We start from the raw sequence: 21,187 nt of genomic DNA, 5'->3' as shown, positions 1-21,187 counted from the left end.
AAAATATAGACTAATAACTCAGTATTCAAATTTTATTTATTGTATGTAGTGAATATTACAAATTATTAATTTAAGAGGTTCACAACATAAATTAATATACGAGGGTGGGTAATGTCATTGTCCAGGATCTATCCGATGCTGGGTGAAAGAAAAATAGTCATAAGCAACAAAATTATTTTTAATAAATTCATATTATATTAACTGTTATAGTATTATAGTTACTATGAGGGTGGGTCAATAATTCCTTAGAAAAAAGCATTAAAACAGTTTTTATTTTTGTATTTTTTTTTTATTTCTCAACATAATCTCCTTGGAGCTCAATACACTTGGTTAGACGTTTCTCAATTTTTTTTAAACCGTCAGAAAAATAAGTTTTCGGAAGGTCCTCAAAATAAGCATTTGTCCGATCGATGACTTCTTCATTTGAAAAAAAACGTTGTCCACTTAGCCATTTTTTTAAGTTTGGGAAAAGGAAAAAGTCACTGGGGGATCTGGCGAATACGGTGGGTGGTCGACCAATTCGAACTTGGGCATTGTCCTGATGAAAGAGGATTTTTTTCCTGTTTAAATGAGGCCGTTTTTCTTCAATTTCGTTTTTTAGCTGGTCCAATAAAGATGCATAATAATCCCCCATTATTGTTTTTCCTTTTTCCAAATAGTCAACGAAAATAATTTCACGTGCATCCCAAAATACAGTAGCCATAACCTTACCAGCTGATTTTACGGTTTTCGCCTTCTTTGGACATGGTTTGTCTTCGCAATCCACTGCTTTGACTGTTCTTTCATCTCGGGAGTATAGTGGTGTATCCATGTTTCATCTACAGTCACAAAGCGACGAAAAAATTCATCCGGATTGCGTTGCATGAGCGACAACAGGGCTTTAGAGGCCACCACCCTATTGCGTTTATTGTCGACTGTGAGCAAACGCGGCACCCATCTTGCAGAAATATTTTTCATGCCCAATTTGTCATGTAAAATAGAAATGACGCTACCTTTTGAGATCCCTGTAACCTCAATTATCTCACTCAACTTTAATCTTCGGTCACTTAATACCATATCGTGGATTTTATTGATCATTTCTGGTGTAGTCACCTCTACAGGACGTCCTGAGCGTGGTTCATCCTTTGTTGATGTACGACCACGTTTAAATTCATTTAACCAGTTACAAATAGTTGCAAGTGAAGGAGCAGATATGCCGTGAACTAAATCCAACTCATTTTTTATTTCCTTTGCTGTTAACCCTTTTATATTAAAATGTTTAATAACAGCTCTAAACTCAATTTTCTCCATTTTCCATTTTTCCATTTTCCACAAGCAATTTTTTTTTTTTAATGTACGAGAAACACACAACAACCCGACCAATCTGATTGAAACTTCGCAGCATACTGAATCGGTAGTGCCGCTGCATGAAAACAAACCGCTTACAGTACTAGTCGCGCCACTTGTCGGCTTTTCTAAGGACTTATTGACCCACCCTCGTACTTTAAATAATAACTATACCTAAATGAAGTTAGGTTGGTATTTAGTAGAAACATTAGTTGATAAAAATAATAGGCACCCAATATGTACTTCAAATAGTTACACAATTTAACGGCCTCATTTAAACAGGAAAAAAATCCTCTTTCATCAGGACAATGCCCGTGTTCACACATGTTTACGATCAATGGCTAAAATTGAAGAATTGAAGTTCGAATTGGTCGACCACCCACCGTATTCGCCAGATTTAACCCCCAGTGACTTTTTCCTTTTCCCAAACTTAAAAAAATGGCTAAGTGGACAACGTTTTTTTTCAAATGAAGAAGTCATCGATCGGACAAATGCTTATTTTGAGGAACTTCCGAAAACTTATTTTTCTGACGGTTTAAAAAAAATTGAGAAACGTCTAACCAAGTGTATTGAGCTCCAAGGAAATTATGTTGAGAAATAAAAAAAAAATACAAAAATAAAACCTGTTTTAATGCTTTTTTCTAAGGAATTATTGACCCACCCTCGTAGTAACTATAATACTATAACAGTTATTATAATATGAATTTATTAAAAATAATTTTGTTGCTTATGACTATTTTTCTTTCACCCAGCATCGGATAGATCCTGGACAATGACATTATATAAAATAAATATATATCTAGTTTTTTTGTGTTTATTCAGATGTACTTATAAGAATGTTATGCTATCAATTTTATATTAAATTATGCCCCTTTCTCTTTGCTTATACAATTTTATCGATCCGTAAAGTATAGTTTTACTTATCACAGTAAATGGAATCAGAGAATTATGAAACTTAATTACCACCTTCCAGCAGCGAAGTGTGGAGGTAGGCTGTTAAGACCTGCCATAAATAATCCACATTAAACTTTGTTAGTCACACGTATTTGTTTTTATTGAACCAAGACTACAATTTACAGATGGTGTTGGTAAATTTAAAAAATTTATTAAACCCTGCCTAAACCAAACCAAAATAGTTTTGGTATATTTTGGACGATACGACAAAATTGTGTACACTTTTTCATTCATACTTATTTGTTTTCGTTGGATTCAGAATACATATTACACATACTGTTGGTTAATTGTTAAAATTAATGTTAGTTAAAATTAATGAAGCCCTTCCTAAACCAAATTATAATAGATAAAAAAATATTATTATATCTATAAAATGTTCAAAGTTATGTATGACTTAATTGCATAATTTTAGATATTTTATAGATATACTTACTAGTATTTATTGACTATTATCTATTATGGCTTGGTTTTCGCAGGGTTTAATTGAATTTTAAAAACAAACCAACCAATCTCTAGTCTTATTTCAATGAAAACAAATACGTATGACTGACAAAGTTTAGTGCACACAATTTATGTCGAATCTTACAGCCTACCTCCATCCTTCGATACTGCCACGTACTATATAGAAAATATCAAGATCTACGAGACCTAAAAATAAGTATTCCAGCAAAGACGGATGAAAATTGAGGCGGGAGAATGAACTGAAAAAGGTTGGAAAGTACCTACATAACAATACGTCATAATATATCTCATATCACTAACCATAATAAAGAGTACCATTCCAATTTTTCTCTCTCCGAAAACTCATAATAACGCGCCATGATCATAGCACTCTTCCCAGAACGCTTTAACATTCAATAACAACCTATCTACATACCCATTAAATCTATTAAACAAAAACGTAGAGAAATAGTGGCAACATCGCAAGACGTCCGATTGTTGGGACAATCAAACTAAATATACAAGTGGGACGCACGACATGCTACCCACTATGAAAAAATATATGAAGGACCCCCCAATGTATTAATATGAAAGGAGTTCCGATAAGCGGGTCATTGAAAGGTAGTTTTTTATTTTCGTATATTTTTATATAAACGTTTTTCAAAAATTTAAATACCTCACGGTCGTCAGATGGATGACAAAAAGAATATACTTTGTTCAAATTTACGAAAAATCAAGTCTTTCAGATGGACGCTATACTGTGGGTTCTGTAAAAGGACGCAACAATGATAGCTGGATTTATATATGAGGAAGTGAGATGGAATAAGGAACAGGCAGGGTAGGTTGACTCCAATAATAAGAATGAAATGAACCCTGGTTTTATTATCTCCTTCCAAATAAATATCAATTTAATTATTACAGGTAAGTTTACAGATTATAATTTAGCAGAATTAAAGCACGTGTGTGCGTTATGAGAAATTGCGAAGTCGATCGGGCAAAGCGCAACGATAAACCTTATGGTTAAATCTTTGATAACTGACTGACCTATTGATGTCATGTAATTGAGTGTTTTATACAGATTCGATACAATAGAAAATGCTGCATACACTATTTGGATATTTTTGATAATCACGATTATTGGTAAATTATAAATAATTGAATTTAATTTTTAGTCAATTAAGCAGTTTTAATAATTAGCAAGATTGATTTTCATATAAACAATTTTGTGCATATCATGTGTTTTGTAAATTATAAATAATTATTTAAATATAATTATTTTGCTAAATTAGCTTTCTGTTAAAAATTGGTTTATTCACATAAATCGCTTGTTTTGCTGTTTCACCATATTATGTTACAAGGTACTTGTAATTATAAATTGACTCGTGCAGATGGTAGGGTAATGACCCCTACAGGACCCCCTTTCCAGTAATCCGAGTGGAGGATTGCGATACAGGAAGATGTTGAAGTGGGTGTTGACTGGCTGATGGTGATGGCTTGATGTGAAGATCTGGTCGTGTGTTGTCTTTACTCAGTAGAGCGCTCGCGTTTCGTGGATCAGACTGTACTGACAATGCAGAGTAGTATTTTTGCTGAGAGTGCGTCTCTTGTTCATTGCTTAGCACATTAACATTGCCTGTATGTTAAATTGTGCTTACAATCATAATTTCGAAAATAATATTTGTCATTTGAGATGCTTGATGTAGTTCAGGTTTGAATGTTGTGAAACATGATACTCGCACTGGTTTGATTCAGTTGTTTCGTAACTGTATTTCTTTGCAGGTGTCGAATTGCTTCGTTTTCATGTTTTGAAATTGTAACTCATCAGGCTCGCTTAGATTTTCCTTGATATTTGTGATACCGATGTATGTACTTTTATTGAGATTTGTAAAAGTGATTGACATAACGTAGGTAGTATGAAAATAGCATTAAGTTATAATGCAGAAGCTGGGGTTGTGACTTGAATTATTTGATAGAGTGTCCAATGTAGTTAGACTTGTAAGTTCAACCAAGGTTTTTTGTTTGCTGGCCATCAGAAAACATTAAGTACGAGGGAATATGTCATTCGGCTGCTCGTAAGATGAATTCTTCTGGCGTTTCCGACTTGCAATGTGTGCAGAAGTGTGGAAATGGTAACTTAGCTTGTGAGTGGGTCCACAGGGCTAAGAGAGATATAAGCTGTCGATGGCATTTCGCGTGTGCCTTCGGACGAGCTTAGAAGCTGCCCTGTTAGTACATATAGTCTGTATGTACGTAACAGGGTACAGTGGTAGTTCAAAAGTGCGTTATTGAAACTACGAAGAGTTGAAAAATGGTTGGTTGAGTTTTGAGAAGTCTAAAGTTGGAGTATCAAAGGTGGCCTAAGACAATTACACATAGTCAGGAATCTATCTAGTGTTAAGAATAGATCCTTCGAGTAAGAATGTCTTAGTGACAGAAGTCAAGGGTTTGCTGCTTCTAAGTGTAACTAGAGATGCTAATTTCGTGGTGTGTACCTATATATGAATGTGTGTAGGAAAACCTTGAGCTTGCCTGAGCGGAGTGGAGTTAACGTGTCGTCTGGATGCATCTGGCGGATGACGATGGCCAAAGCGGGTTGCTTGGTGTCCTCCGTCGTGACGCCTGTGATGCACTGGTCAGCTGCTGGCTGCACCGGAACTGCCTCCGCCTGATTTGCTGCGAGGTCGACGGTGCTCCGGTGATTTGGCTGCGCTGGCGGTTGGATGAATGTGGCTGATGAGTGCAAGGATGCGAATCCTTGGTGGGTTGGTGGTCTGCATGGTCCGGTGTCTCGTTCGACGTGTTAGGACTCTGAAGTGGGCAGAATCTGATTGGATTATTGTGGCTGGCCTCTGATGATGAAGACGGACTGTCGAAATCGTGGAAGCTGTCATCGAACCAAGGAATTGGTAGTGCCATTAGCGTGCACTGTAGTAGATCCTGGTGTGTTGTAGTTGTCGATGTCTGTATGTGTCCAGATGATGTGTCTTCTTCCATGGTGAGTTTGGCTGAGGCTGATCTGATGATGATGGCCATTGTCGTGTCAAAGGTTCGCGGAACTGCGTTATAGTTGAACGCGTTGGCTGAGCGCGGGAATGGCGTTATAGTTGAACACGATAAACAGCATGGCCCGACCGACTCGCAAATCGAAGTCGATCGGGCAAAGCGCAACGATAAACCTTATGGTTAAATCTTTGATAACTGACTGACCTATTGATGTCATGTAATTGAGTGTTTTATACAGATTCGATACAATAGAAAATGCTGCATACACTATTTGGATATTTTTGATAATCACGATTATTGGTAAATTATAAATAATTGAATTTAATTTTTAGTCAATTAAGCAGTTTTAATAATTAGCAAGATTGATTTTCATATAAACAATTTTGTGCATATCATGTGTTTTGTAAATTATAAATAATTATTTAAATATAATTATTTTGCTAAATTAGCTTTCTGTTAAAAATTGGTTTATTCACATAAATCGCTTGTTTTGCTGTTTCACCATATTAAGTTACAAGGTACTTGTAATTATAAATTGACTCGTGCAGATGGTAGGGTAATGACCCCTACATATATATATAAATATTACCGTATTCCAAAAATATGACCAAATAGATAATTAATACTGTCCATTAAAGCAGTGGTTTCCAAACTTTACGTTACTACGTCTCCCTTTTAAAACGATCTAATCTTGGCGCCCCCCCCCCCCCCCCCCTTTATTTCATTAAATACATTTTTACACAAAGTACTTTTTTTCTATTAAACGGGCTCGATATATGGACTTCATTGTATCTAATGTAGAAAATTCCGTTTCGCATAAATATGATGTTACGAATGGTAGCAGTACCTACACGCATTACTTTTCTTGACAAAGTATTATATTATTCTTCAGTTCGATTCAACCAAAATTGAACAAAGGTTTTTGTTTTCCTACAAACTGCAAACCTGTGGCGATTATTGTGTTAAACTTTTCGCGCCTCCCCAGGGAGGCGCGCCCCCCAGTTTGGAAATCGCTGCATTAAAGGGAATAATTTATTGAAAAGAAAAGATTATAGTTCATATTTTATATTTACACGAATGTGTATAATATTGTTTCGGTGAATCGATAAAATACACAATCCACTAGCGAAATCATGATTTATTTTACCAACATCATTGGTGTGTATTTTATGTCAATTTGTTTCTAATGAAAACAATTATAATCATAATTAATTCAAAGTAAAATTATTCGTTAGCAATATCGTTCACGTATACCCTACTTAAAACTAATTTAAACACTACCCCTGTGTATTATCTCCGAGAACTTAACCTCCATAGTTTTTGACACTTGCTCTGCCACAGACAATAACTGTACGTATATGGGCACGTCTGTTGACAGTTCGACAGATTTAAATGAGGTAGTTACACTGATCTGTGGTGTGCCCACTAACGTACAGTTTTTGTACAGTTATTGTCTGTGCCAGGTTTAACCTGCTACTAAAACTGTACGTATATGGCCAGCTAATTAGTGTAATAGTGTGAGTATTAATAATGAGAGAACATACCATCACCCTTTTTTGTATTTGCCGATTCACTGTGTCCTATAGGATTGCGTCTAACCAGTGCCATCTTTAGATTAATAAAGCCTGAGCATATCTTTTGGCACAAGCAACGAGTGGTCCACTGTTCAGCTGTCAAAATCAGATCCCAGATTGCTTGAAATATTGATTCGCCCTTTCTCGTTTCAAATTGAATTATAAAAAAACTCAAATCAAATATATGAACTATCAGTGTTATTTATAAATAATATACATCCTGTTATTCATCAGCTGTCAAAGTCAGACTAGTCCTTCACACAAAAACCGGTGGTAATATCGATTTCCAAAAAATATGTAGCATTGATCTATGCATTAGATTTGTAGAAGGTGTGTTAATGCTAGTGTATTATTTATCATGTAACTCATCTATCCAAATAAACCATTCCCTGTGTGAACACGACAGACGCGTCAGTATGAGCACTCTATAGAACAATGACAGGTCATCAACAGACAACAACGGGAGGGGTGGATAAGGTACGACCTCTCGTTGTGAATGTATCGGCTTTCTACTTGAGTCAGCAATGGTCTAACCCAGCCATCAGAAAAGTGCTAGAGCCGCCATTGATTGTCAGTGCCACTTCAAAATGTGTGCTCTAACTGAGACGTTGAAGGTGTACAAATGGTATAGATTCAGTAAGTACATATATTATAATAAAATAGTTCTTTACCATCCAACTCAGTCATTTTCAAAGCAGCTTCAACGTCGGCCAAATTACCAGCTGTAATAATCATTTTATCCATTCCACCGTCCCAGCATCTCTTTAAGACAGACATCAGGTCAGATTCATGCTTTTGAGATCCATTATACAAGCCTTTATACATATCATCAGTAATGTTAGCACCAATATCTGTTATCCGAAATAAAATGTTATCAGTATAGTGTTCACTTATAGAAATATATTAATTTTAGTGTTATTGATTACTTTTTTACCGATAAATCTCATGGTTTTAGCCATTTTTACAAGCTGTTTAACACTCATAAGATGGATTATAACCTATATAGTTGTAAAATCTGAACATGCACTGTATACTGAGAAACGCATTGAAAACAGTTTAAGTTATGGGACAACTTTTGGGTCTTTTTACTGGTTCTCCGCCACCGGCCGCTGTCATCTGTCAGTGAGCGCAGTGTTGCCAACCGAACTATAATTATAGTACATTTTGGTTCGCGTACTATTCAAAAAGGTACATTTTCGTCCGAGTACTATTAAAAAAGTATAGTAGGTACATCAAATATACCACAATTAAATAAATGCTGTCGGCACTTTATGAAAACAGTCTATTTAATTGTGCGAATATTCCCCATTGCTTTTAAAAGTTATCTAGGTATATTGCGATGTTTAAAGTTCCGTAAAATGTTCGTACTTCAATCACAGCAAATGGTAATAACGTGAAGCGAGGGACGGCGTATAATATAAATAATATAAGATCTCAGTGTGCGATATTAGTCTATGGACGTGGTTTTGCGCTTTATACCTACCAGTGTTGCCAACCGTACTATAATTATAGTATTTGTACTATAATTTTGGTCCGCGTACTATGTACGATATAAAATAGGTATAGTACGCCCAAAATACTATAATTTTGAATATCGTACTATAATTTAATATAAAAGTACTATAATTTAGCATTTGCCATTTCGCAATCGAGTGGTCTTCGAAAATTTGGAAATCTGCGGCCCGCGGCGAAATATTTTTCCTAAAAAAAACTAAAAAACGAGCCGACCATGAAAAATTGGGAACCTGCGGCCCGCGGCGAAATACATCTCCTAAAAAAAACAAGCCGACTATGAAAAATTGGGAAAATTTTCATTTTCAACAGATGACAACGCGTACTATATTTTATCCCCAAATACTATAATTTTGGAGGCTCTGTACCACTTTCAAAATATGGCAACACTGATACCTACTTTAACTAACTAAAACTAACGCAGTGTTGCCAAGTCAAAATTTTTAATTTCAGTAGAATGTGTAAAAAAAATTCAGTAGATTCGACAAAATATCAGTAGATTTCTGTTTTAGGAAAAAAATTTCGCCGCGGGCCGCAGATTCCCAAGTTTTCAAAGATGGCTAGTTTTTTTCCCGGCTGGTGGGAATTTTGTGAAATGAAGAAATATCAGTAGATCTACTGAAATTACAGTAGACATTGCAACGCTGAACTAACGTGACAGTTAATGACGGCGGCCGGTGTTAGCATTTTTCGGTCGTAAGAGGTGTTATAATTAAGCAGGCATCGGAATATCTCGAATTCTCCGTTATGTTTATGTGACAAACAAAAAACTTTCATTTTCTACACGTCCTATAATTTTTGCCGAAATACTATAATGGCTTGAACCGCGTGCTATAATTCGATGACAAAAAGATAGCTAAAATTCAAAATGGCGACTGACAGATTACGATGACGGAGAACCAATAAAAAGCATCTAACTTTTTTTCGTATATTTTTATAGTCCCTGTCCATAGATGTTGTCCGACAAGAGAATATCACAGATTTCTTTTTTAGAAATTTTAATTAAGCAATGGAGCTGTCAAAAATGAAAGAAAGACGTCATCTAGTCCAATATACTAATATTCAAATATTGCCTAGATCATAGATAATAAACGTAAATCTAGATATAGTATATTAGTCTATGGTCTAGTCCATAGATAAGAGTCTCAGAGTTTTTTTCCTTGAAAATCAAAGTCGGTATACTTTTAATAGTATGGCATTTTGTACTTTAATTTATACTTTTTGATAATATATATTGTCAAGGTGTCAATAAACCCATAAAACAATAGCTTATAACCCGAAAATTGGTAATTTCATAATTATTATGTTTCAAAAATGATTGCCACCCTAATTATTTATTTTGACGTTTCAAAACCATACTTGCCAAACTTCAAACGTCATTCTACACCACATATTACTATGAACTTAATACCATCTAAAAACAAGCGTACAAAATAGCCAACCACTATCATCTGCTGATAAGGACGACTAAATGTTTTACTTATTATAATCGTCATCGTTCCCTCTAGAACATCTCTGTCAGGTATTTTTATTGAATTTTACGTTATACTTTCCGAAAATAGTTGTTATATTTAAAAAAAAAAAACCTTTCAATGTAATTAAATATATTTTTTTAAATCAATTGACCTAAATTAATACTCATGGTTTCTATTACTAATTAGTATTATTTACAACTCATTGTATTACTTAAGTAGGTATACCTAAGTGTAATGTTGACAAATTCTGACAGGAATATTATGATAAAATCGATATGTATGTAATAAGTATGTACGTAACCCCCTTCATTTTTGCAGCCATATATTTGTGAAGTCCAATATGACGGCAATAGATAACAGCATAGCATCATGCTCTTCTTCATTTCCAACCGAAAGTGTCGTGAGTAAATAAATATTCCTAATTAAAGATCATAGTACCATAATAAGAATGCAGCAAAAAAAACTACAATAATGGTGCATATGCGGGATCAGTTTTGATAATAGGTCACCATTGAATCGCGTGTAGATACCTACTTGATATCTTTTGATTATATTGAATGTTAATTTATCAATGTATGAGTTGCAATGCAGGACAACTTGTAAGTGCGTGTTAACAGTAGCGAGGCCCACAGCGGACTGCCTCTACCGGTGATGTCATACATACCTATATAACTGTTTTTAAGCTTGTAGCAGTAATGCCAGAACTCAGTGAAGCCCTGGCAATTATTTAGGAGCACAAAATATGTGTACGTGTTAACAAATAAATCTGAAATTCTAAAACTAATAATTTGTTCACTAGCCTTATTATACCCGCTTCACTTTCTAATTATTGTCACCTTGGTGGTGAATAGAACTAACTATCCTAGATGAATTTTACTCTTACAGTCATCAAAGTGTGTGAAAAATAAAATGACTACAAAATTTTAGTCCTGATCAAGTTTACCTTGTATATAATTAGGTAATCATAAATAGGTCTTCCAGAATTATTCCATAAATTTTTATTCTTGAAAAACGAAATCTTTCAGCATTGTAATAAGGGTCAATATCCATCCAAACTGCGTTCATTTATATACATCAATTTTATTGTTATAAAAGTACTTTAATTTAAAATTAAAGAAAATAACATGTTTTATAGGATTGCTAAATACATAATATGGTGTGTACTTCTTTAATCTTAACTATATCTACATTAGGCGGCCACAGACGTACAGTTTTCGTAGCAGGTTGAACATGGCACTCACAATAACTGTACGTTACACACCACAGATCAGTTTAACTACCCCATTTAAATCTGTCGAACTGTCAACAGACGTGCCCATAGAGCAAGTGTCAAAAACTATGGAGGTTAGGTTCGCGGAGATATTACACAGGGTGTTTAAATTGGTTTTAGGTAGGGTATACTTGCACGATATTGATACACGAATAATTTTACTTTGAATTTATTATGGTTATAATTATTGTTTTTATTAGAAACAAATTGACATAAAATACACACCTATGACGTTGGTAAAATAAATCATGATTTCGCTAGTGGATTGTGTATTTTATCAATTCACTGAAACAATATTATACACATTCGTGTAAATATAAAATATAATCTTTTCTTTTGAATAAATTATTCCCTTTAATGGACAGTATTAATTATCTATTTGGTCATATTTTTAGAAAACGGTAATATTTATAAAGGTATTGATTTTATATACAATAAATTTAAACATGCCACAAAATTATATTTACATCAATCATCAGTATAATAATTAATTAAGTACTATGATATTATTAAAATATATACATACTTAAATTTTATTTCGATTTACCGACATTGTCATTCACAATTAGGTATATTAATTTATGTTGTGAACGTCTTAAATTAATAATTTGTAATATTCACTACATACAATAAATAAAATTTGAGTACTGAGTTATTAGTCTATATTTTCACAATAACTTAATTAATAATGCTCTCTAAAATTTTAACATTTATATTATATTGTATAAAATAATATGTTTACATAAATAACTATAACTTTGTTTTATTCTCGTAAAAATAAATAAAATATAATATTTGCGATTTCCGCGTACATAATATTATTACATTTTTAATAATAAATGAATTTGTATTTTATAACAAGCAACACCAGCCGCAGTTGTATCGCGCGGTATATTCTACTTTAACACATTGATCGCCAACTAGTTTTACATAAAATAGTTAAAAAATGATTATTTGTCTCTAAGGTTTTATTTGATAGGTAATGAAAGAATATAATGTTTTTTTTCATTTTGATGATTTTTTTACGTAAATATTGGTTTTTATGATGTGCCGGCCACATGTGTCCGTCGCGGCGCCAACAAGTTAATTTATTCTATTGCGCTGGGCCGGCCACTTCGCCGGTCACCTGTCCATATGTGTTGACGAGAGCATGGTGCCATTTCGCGGTCGAATTATATTTAGATTTAGATAGTATAATAAACAGAAAAGGCACAAACACGGAATAAAAGTTTTCAAATTGGGTAGTATAATACCTGGATACACATAAACTGGAAATATACATATAGATACCTTATAATCATTTTTTTATTCTATTTTTTTATTATTTACATATTTTTTATAATCTATTTAATTTTTATTTTTATATCAACAAAAACACATTTACAATTTAAAAGGAAAACTTTTTTTTTCATTATGTACATTCTTTACATTAGTGAGCCTATATTTTGTGACTGGGAAGACATATTTTCAGGCCAAGTGGCAGTAATATACAGAAGGGCCATGCCGGTCACCGCGTATCGAAAAATGCACTGCTCGCGTGCCCGCCGGCGCTGTAGAATAACTCTAAGGCAGGTCTTCTTTGCCAGTCACCGGTGACCCCCATGGCCCCCTGAACGTAATCCAATGCCGGTCACCGGTGACCCCCATGGCGATCAACGTGTTAAGTTACCAACATCTAACGTCACCCGAGAACTTTCGGTGAGTTGAAATTCCAACAGTTTTACAAAAACACGGGAGTGGGGGGTTGCTGGCAGTTTGAACCTGGCACACATCTGGCAGGTCGAAAACTGTCCGTCTATGGACGCAGCAGATTATCTACCGAAGATAACTGTATGGCCGCCATTACGTATTAACTGGCATGTTCAACCTGTTACGAAAACTGTACGTCTGTGGCCGCCTATTGCAAGAAGGATGATTCTTACAGAGTTCTGTCAGATGTCTACATATTATAACTGTTTCTGAAAAATGTATCCATTTTTCTGTTCGACTTTATAATAATGTATGTATATTCTGTAGGTATACTAGATGCCAAATTTTGTAGTGGTTAAAATTAGTGATATTTTGAGGAACATAGTTTTCTTAAAATTTCTAATACAAAAATATGTGTGTTGTAGTAAGGCTTATAATTTTAAAATGCTTATATATCTGAATTTAGCAGATGTGGAATGGGTCTGTTCATGTTATATAAATTCTCTGTATATAAGTAGACAGGTTATTCTTCAACATCTTTGATCTTAATTTTCCTTTTTCACGTGTATTTTTCTTTTTCAGCAAAATACATTCCTTCATAGTATTAATGATCATTTTATGAATGTCATGAAATATGAAAATGCAAGCCTCCAAGCTTCTGCAAAGAAATGCATTCCGTTGACAACACTGCAAGTCAAAGCTATGAATAGAATGAGAGAGGTTCAAGAGCATATCAAAAAGGGTCAGTTGTAATTTATCTTCTCGCTTGGGACTTCTTTTTCAGGTTGACAACACCCATCCTAGATGATACGTCTTCTTAATCCGTGTCCACTTCTTAGGTGGACCACATCTGCTGATCTCCGAGTCAGTCGTCAATTTTATTGTGTCTTCTCAGGTCATGCCAGTATCCTGTAACCCTGCCGTATATTCCCTGTGGATGTTACTTGAAAGCCTTCCGTTTCACGTATCAAAATCAACGCATAGTTGATAGCAATAATTGCACATACAGTAGTGATTTTTTATGTATTTGAAAGGACTGATAAAAAAAGGAATACCTATATTGCAGGTATTTGTACATTTTTAAAAAATCATACAAATTGGTTTGGAGCATATTATATATTATGTCAATGTGTTTTTTCACCTTTTCAAGAATGTTTCTCTTAAACTGACTATGTTTTTCTTTGTTGTAACGGGTGTAAACAACAACAAAAACTTATACAGGAGGACCTCGACTTTCGCACATAATTGGTTCCTGAAAAGGTGTGCGAATGTTGAATGTTCGAAAGTAGAGGGAAGTAAAAAAATTTAATTGTGTGTATTTTGAAATATTTATTTATCAAATAAATATAAGATGTTTAAAAGACATGTTTAAGTGGGGTTTGCGGGTGTTTCCCTTAAAAAGTTATCAAGAGTTAACTCTTTGCCACTCTTCTTTTTCTTATTTTAAATAAAATATTTTAAATGGTAAATCATTAACTTTACAATATTGCTTAACTGCTGGCACGAAATGTAAAGTGAACCAATCTTTTAATATTAACGCAGTAAACCCAGGCTTTTTTATTTGATTACTGTAAGCAATTCTTTATCCTTCCCTTTCAATGCTCTGGGATTTTCTGGTTGATAAATTAACATTGGCATCAATTTTAAATCACCAGCCAAGTTTCCACCAAGAAGCAATGTCAATCGGTTTTTAGAAGGTTTATGCCCTGGGGCAACTGATTCTTCCTTAGATAAGAATGTACGACTAGGCATTTTTTTCCAAAATAAACCTGTGTCATCTACATTAAATATTTGGCTAGAGGAATATTCTCCATCTTCAATAATTTTGGATAATGAGGAAATAAATTCTTTTGCAGCATCTTTATCCGCATCAGCCGATTTTCCAGTGAATTTAATATAAACCAACTGTTACTTGCTTGAAAAATCGTGTTAGAATCTTCTTTTTCTAGCCTTCCAATCTTTGTACAAACTAAGAGCCTTCGCTTGAATAATTGAAATATTCAGAGGGACATCTTTTTGATGTTGGTCGTCGATCCATGATGACAAATATTTTTCCATTTCATCCATAACTATGCCGTGTCCTTTAGAAACAACCTTTAAAGATAATATATTTCCACAATTTTGAACGTATTCCTTAATTTTATTTTTATTTTTCAAAATTGAACATATCGTAGTAGACCTGTTTGTATCATACGAACGTCCGATTGAAGCAAAAGATTCACCGCAATCAGAACGTCATGTGAAGTTTATAAGTCCTTGATTTCTTTTTGTTCGTATCAACACTGCAGTTTTTTCCGTTTCTCACTCGTTTATAAATTTTTAGGGTGAAATATTTCAAATGAAGAAAATTAGCAAAACGCACAACATGACACGCCCGCACGCGCTTCTGCGCAAGCCACCTATCCTAGCTAACTTTACTCACAAGCAAAGTGACGGGTGCGAGCAGGATGCAAGTGACGCAAGAAATGCACTTGCTTGTGAGCGAGCGAGAAGGGGATATCATAACCCCACGGCCAGCGCGACGTTTTAAAAAAAACGATTTTTTTTGAAATGTGCGAAATAGCGAATTGTGCGAAAGTCGAACGTTCGTAAGTCGAGGTCCGCCTGTACATACAATTGCGTTGTGTTACCTTGATCTTGGACACTACAGATATAAATTTTAAAGAATTAACCACTCAATTGCACAATAAATGCATATTACATTGCACTATCGATTATTTTTGGGGCTGTTCCGCATCTGCAGCATCTATGGACCTTCGTCAGTATGCCACAAAAATTTTATAATTTGAAAAGTGTAGCATGACTTTGAAACGGTTGTGAATCGCGACTCTAGCTCAAATACATTTAAAAACATTTTGTGTATATGCCAGATGGAATTTCAATCCGTAACCCATAGCCTCCGAATCAAACATTCTACTACTCATTTATTGATCACTTTATTATAGTATGTAAATTATGACAAACAAATTTAAGAACTTATTTTGATTAGTTGATGCATATCTTTTTAATTTTTTTAATCGATGGGTCTATCCGTGATTCATTCGAAGAAATTTATTTTGAATTCGACTCAAGACAAGCAAAACAACACCCTTGTTCAGGGATTGCGAACCTTTTTACGTACGCGTGCCAAAATTTCCCAAATAATATTTTTCGACTGTCTGACGTGCCAAGCAGTTTTTAATAATTTAATAATAAGTTTTCTAAAAAAACGGTTTTTAAGAAGTCCATTAAAAAAGTTTAAACAGTAGGTACAATTGAGTTCTTGATATTCTACCTTTCACCGTATTTCTAGCCGAATGCATAACTTTTATTATTTGAATATCTTTTCCTTGTTTTCAAAATTCTCAAAGATATCGTGGAAGCATTTAAACCACTCTTCTTTCATATTATATTCTCCACCACTGAACGGTTTTCCATTTTTAGAGATATGTTTGAGGCAAAATAACAAGCAGTTATTATTTGAATGAATGTCGATAATTAATAATTTCATAAGGTTTGTTGATTGAATATTTTTATTTTTAATTGCCGATCCTAGGAACCGACCTATGCAATTGTATACTATTTACAATTTACATTAAACGTAATGATTATTCTTGAACAGGATTTGCCTGCTATTTTTTATACAATGCGATTTGTCATTTATGCATGATTTCGTCGTTTCCGTTTGCGCATCGAAAAACCGAAGAAAATACACATGTCTATGTCGTCATTATTTTTTTTATATATAATATATAGTAATTTCTTTTCTCTTCAAAATGAAACATTCGTGTGCCATGCATAATCATCTCGCGTGCCATAGGCTCACCATCACTGCCCTAATTGTTTGAAAGTGTTTTTTTTTTTTTTTTAAATAAGATTACCAGACTGAAGTCTCATAACATCACTTATGATTATTTTTTTATAATGTTAGTTCTTTATGCATGTATTTTTCTGTATTAGGAAATAAAGACATGAAAGAAATGTGTTTTGACGATGCCGTGCTTATTGAATTACTGGATTGGTTCAAAAACAGTTTCTTCCAATGGGTTGACAACCCTCCATGCAAGACCTGCAATAATTCCACAAATTATTCCCACAATTTGAAAGTGAAAAGCTCCTCGGAAGACAGGATAAGAGTTGAGGTAGGAGAAACATTTTTTTAATCTTATTTTGCTCAGTTAAGTGAGTTTTCTCACAATTCGACAAAATGTTGAAGATTATGAAAATGGAAAGCGAAACGAAAAGATTCACCTTTGTTACGTGTGCTCAATATTAAATTTTTTTTTTATTTATCGCAATAAGTCTTGTTATCTAGCCCTGGTTGTTTTTGGATTGTTTTTAGCCGTACTAGCTCGTTGGCCGGTTTTATTAATTAAGCATCCGTTTGCACAACACAACAATGAAATATGATTATAAATGATAGTAAATATTTCTCTTTCAGTAGACCTAATACAATTACTCATTCGTTTGCAGGTTTTTAAATGTTCTCAGTGCACAGCTGAGACATTATTTCCACGCTACAATGATCCGGGAAAACTTTTGCAAACAAGACGCGGCCGGTGTGGAGAGTGGGCCAATTGTTTCACATTGTTATGCCGTGCACTTAACTATGATGCCCGATTTGTCGTGGATACAACAGATCATGTTTGGACCGAAGTAAATATACACATTTTACTTCAGTATCCATTAAAACTAAATGCAATTGTCTGGTTTTGGAGCTGTGCCCTACTTATTTCCATTTGATGTTTTTAACAAACCCATTTCCTCTCTAAATCCCAAATTTAGGCACCAACCAATTCATTACTGGATCTCAGTGGCAAAGGGTAGAGGTAGACTGAAGATCCGTGAAACGTACTACACACTTTGACAGTCATACACCACTTATTTGTTTTCACTGAACTAAGAATACAAATAATTGTAGATGGTCTTTGTTAATTTTTTAAATTCAATAAACCCTGCCTAAACCAAATCATTATAGATAAAATATCTAAAATTATATATATATACATATTTTCAATGACATTAATATGGACGAAGCATCTAGAAAATAAAATGACACTCACTTTCTGTCGGGTCTGCCGGATGGCGAAATTCATATTTTAATATCGGTATCCTACGCTCAAATGAACATTCTGCTTGCAAGCGGTCTGGCGACACCGCTGGGTCTGCCCATATAAAATTTCTGACTGTCAGGTTTCGACTCCACCGCTATTATTGTGTTACAAAATGCCAATGTGCCTAGTTAAAAATTGTAAAAAAATCTACTAAAACACTCCAAGAAAGATGGGATATCACTTTTCATGTGTTAGTATTATTTATTATTTATAAAATGCCATTTTAAGATAATGTTTATTCAATGCAATTGAATGACAGATACCATTGGACAGTCGCCTGTGATGCGCTGGGCTCACTTGCGTCTAATCTCCGAGAATCTGTTTCTAACGCAATGAGTCATGACACTAATACGCCATTACAATAAAGGTTATATTACTATAAATTCTCTAAGCTTGTATCGCATAATGGAAATGGATACGTCATATGGTCACGTGACATCTACCTATACATCTGTGAATGACTTTCATGCACAATTTCTCGTGCGCGCCGGTATGAAGTGAGTTGTCCATTTAATATGTCATTGCATATTTTAGATATTTTATAGAGAGAAGAATATTTTTAATCTATTATGGTTTGGTCAGGCAGGGTTTAATTGAATTTTAAAAACTAACCAACACAGTCAATGAAAACAAATAAGTATGACTGACAAAGTATATATCTACCATTACTGTCGGATCTTGAGAGCCTACCTCTACCCTTCATCACTGCTAGATCTGATAGGGCACCCACAAATATTACATCTAATACTACATAATAACTATATTGGCTATAACCAATACTGCCACGTTTCAATACAAGTAATGTTGCCTTTTAAAGTATGACCATAAACACCATAAAAGAAAAAATAATGTTATTGTGTTTTGACAGGTTTATTCATTCAGTCTGAAAAAATGGCTGCATTGTGATCCATGTGAAAATATAATCGACTCACCCCTAACTTATGAGACTGGCTGGGGCAAAAAGTTGGAGTATGTCATGGCTTACTCTAAGGATGATGTACAAGATGTAACCTGGAGATACACCAGTGACCATAAATCAATTTTATCTCGAAGAAACAGATGCACGGAAGATGAACTGATTCGCACTGTCTTAAATTTAAGAGAGATAAGATGGGCCACTCTTCCACAAGCTAGGATAAACTATATAAGGAAACGTCTATGCGAAGAATTAGTAGAATTGATGACTGAAAGGTATTTTTATTTAATTTTTAATTCACGGAATCATTAAGACGTAATATTATGAGATTGTATACACCATGATGAGAGCATATAAATAAATTTAAACCATCACGCTTCAGAGGTATATCAATGAACTTTTTGTCGTGTATCTGTTGCAAATCATTTGTTTATCCCCTGTGGATGCTGTCTTCTCATTCAGATAACTATCATCGTCATGAGTTGTTCACAAATGATTAAGTGTAAATTTATAAACACTGCACGTTTATTTTGATAAGCTTTTTTTATTTGCTTGCTGGTTTTAGTTATAATGTAGGATTTGAAATAATCATTTTACTCATTGTCACTATAATATCATATTATAATTATTGATATGATGGCTATAATGAAGGATTTTATAATATGGACACAGGTCATTATTTATAGAAACTTAATTTTGATAGTAAAAATATCTGATCGCAGGGGGACTTTCATGAGAGAAAATAAATTAATTATTCCTTCTGGCCATCAAAAATCATAGAACTTCCAGTGGGCACACAGCGCTGTCTATCTACTATCTTATAAAGCTCATGTCTCAACCCTAATTATTGAGGTTTAGGAATATTCCAAAGAAATGAGAAAAGGAAAATGGAAATCATAAATTTATTAATAAACAAGACAAAAATTAAATTATTATTTCCACTCCAGTGTGGAGATACGATTGGTTGTTAGCCATTCACTCCACTTATTGGGTAGGAGAATATAACACATGTTGATTGAGAAACAGCATGTAAATTTGGCCCAGCCATGGAACTTGAATCCGTGAACCATGAAAGCACACTGAATAATGAAATGAAAACATTCCTTGTTTTTTTAATTTAATTTTTATTTTATGGTTTTGTTTTGTCGTCGTCTTAACAATGACGCTACAACTAGATGTCCTCCGACATTGTTTTTCACCATCTCCCTTCTCATCTGAAGATTCATTTCTACTCCATCCAGTTACTGGAATCAAGATCTCCTGATGTGTCACCATCCCTCTGGTATTGTCGATGTTAAGCCCTTCTATGATGATGTATTGTCCATCCTTTATATATATCCCGATCCAACAGAGTCTATGGACCTTCATAAATTTTTAATTTTTTTAAATTTCTTTTATTTTCTTCAACACTAAAAAGTTTAGGTTGACAAATAAGTGCGGCATTCAGATTGATTAATAATATTGTTCATTTTAGGAAAGCAGGAGATGCAGAAAAATTTGGACGTAAATCTGGATCACTCAACTGGCGACTGAAACGCCACGAAACCGAGGATTGGCAGCCGCATACTTGGACATTCAATGAACATGAAAAGCTATCTATTAGATATAAAACTGCATCGGACGCGTATACAGTAGCTCTTCCCGATGGAAGTATTATTGAAACCAAAAAATCTTGGGAAAACGGAGTATATGAAGTAAAAGATGTAATACGGAAAAATGAGCACGATTGGAAAATGGTTTACTTGGCGAGAGCAGGTTTGTAAGAAACATTTATCATAAGAAAAATAGTAATTACGCAAATTCTATGACATACAGTTAACGGCCCACGTGCTCGTCGTAGGTCAAAATTGAGTTTTTATTGTATTTTCAAACCATGATCCTGGACACTCCTTAAACGTTGTAGATAATCTATTTATATAATTTTGAAGCCTTAT

At 34.1% G+C, this 21,187-nt stretch overlaps 2 protein-coding genes across 4 annotated transcripts in view; one reads left to right on the top strand and one right to left on the bottom strand.

Moving 5' to 3' along the window:
- LOC147074480 (deoxyribonuclease TATDN1) overlaps window positions 1-8,412 on the bottom strand; it is a 14,613-nt gene extending 6,201 nt beyond the window's left edge. Inside the window, exons 1-2 of one of the 2 annotated variants that reach the window (XM_085943413.1) lie at window positions 8,225-8,412; window positions 7,970-8,149 (exon numbers count right to left, since the gene is read on the bottom strand). In XM_085943413.1, coding sequence (XP_085799539.1) covers window positions 7,970-8,123 — 154 coding nt within the window. In that variant the 5' untranslated portion in view covers window positions 8,124-8,149; window positions 8,225-8,412. The remainder of the gene's footprint in view (window positions 1-7,969; window positions 8,150-8,224) is intronic. The other variant, XM_085943412.1, reaches the window with a different exon arrangement.
- Window positions 7,914-21,187, top strand: part of Pngl (N-glycanase Pngl) — a 20,985-nt gene continuing 7,711 nt past the window's right edge. The window contains exons 1-7 of one of the 2 annotated variants that reach the window (XM_085943411.1): window positions 7,914-7,934; window positions 10,604-10,685; window positions 13,827-13,986; window positions 17,184-17,365; window positions 17,697-17,879; window positions 19,206-19,528; window positions 20,728-21,008. In XM_085943411.1, coding sequence (XP_085799537.1) covers window positions 10,626-10,685; window positions 13,827-13,986; window positions 17,184-17,365; window positions 17,697-17,879; window positions 19,206-19,528; window positions 20,728-21,008 — 1,189 coding nt within the window. In that variant the 5' untranslated portion in view covers window positions 7,914-7,934; window positions 10,604-10,625. Of the gene's footprint in view, window positions 7,935-9,957; window positions 10,333-10,603; window positions 10,686-13,826; window positions 13,987-17,183; window positions 17,366-17,696; window positions 17,880-19,205; window positions 19,529-20,727; window positions 21,009-21,187 lie in introns of those variants that run through there. The other variant, XM_085943410.1, reaches the window with a different exon arrangement.

The sequence above is a fragment of the Rhyacophila brunnea genome, unplaced genomic scaffold (assembly GCF_057557595.1).
Source record: "Rhyacophila brunnea isolate RB1 unplaced genomic scaffold, BYU_Rbru_1.0 scaffold_16, whole genome shotgun sequence".
NCBI lineage: Eukaryota > Metazoa > Arthropoda > Insecta > Trichoptera > Rhyacophilidae > Rhyacophila > Rhyacophila brunnea.
This window is presented reverse-complemented; position numbering and strand designations above follow the sequence as displayed.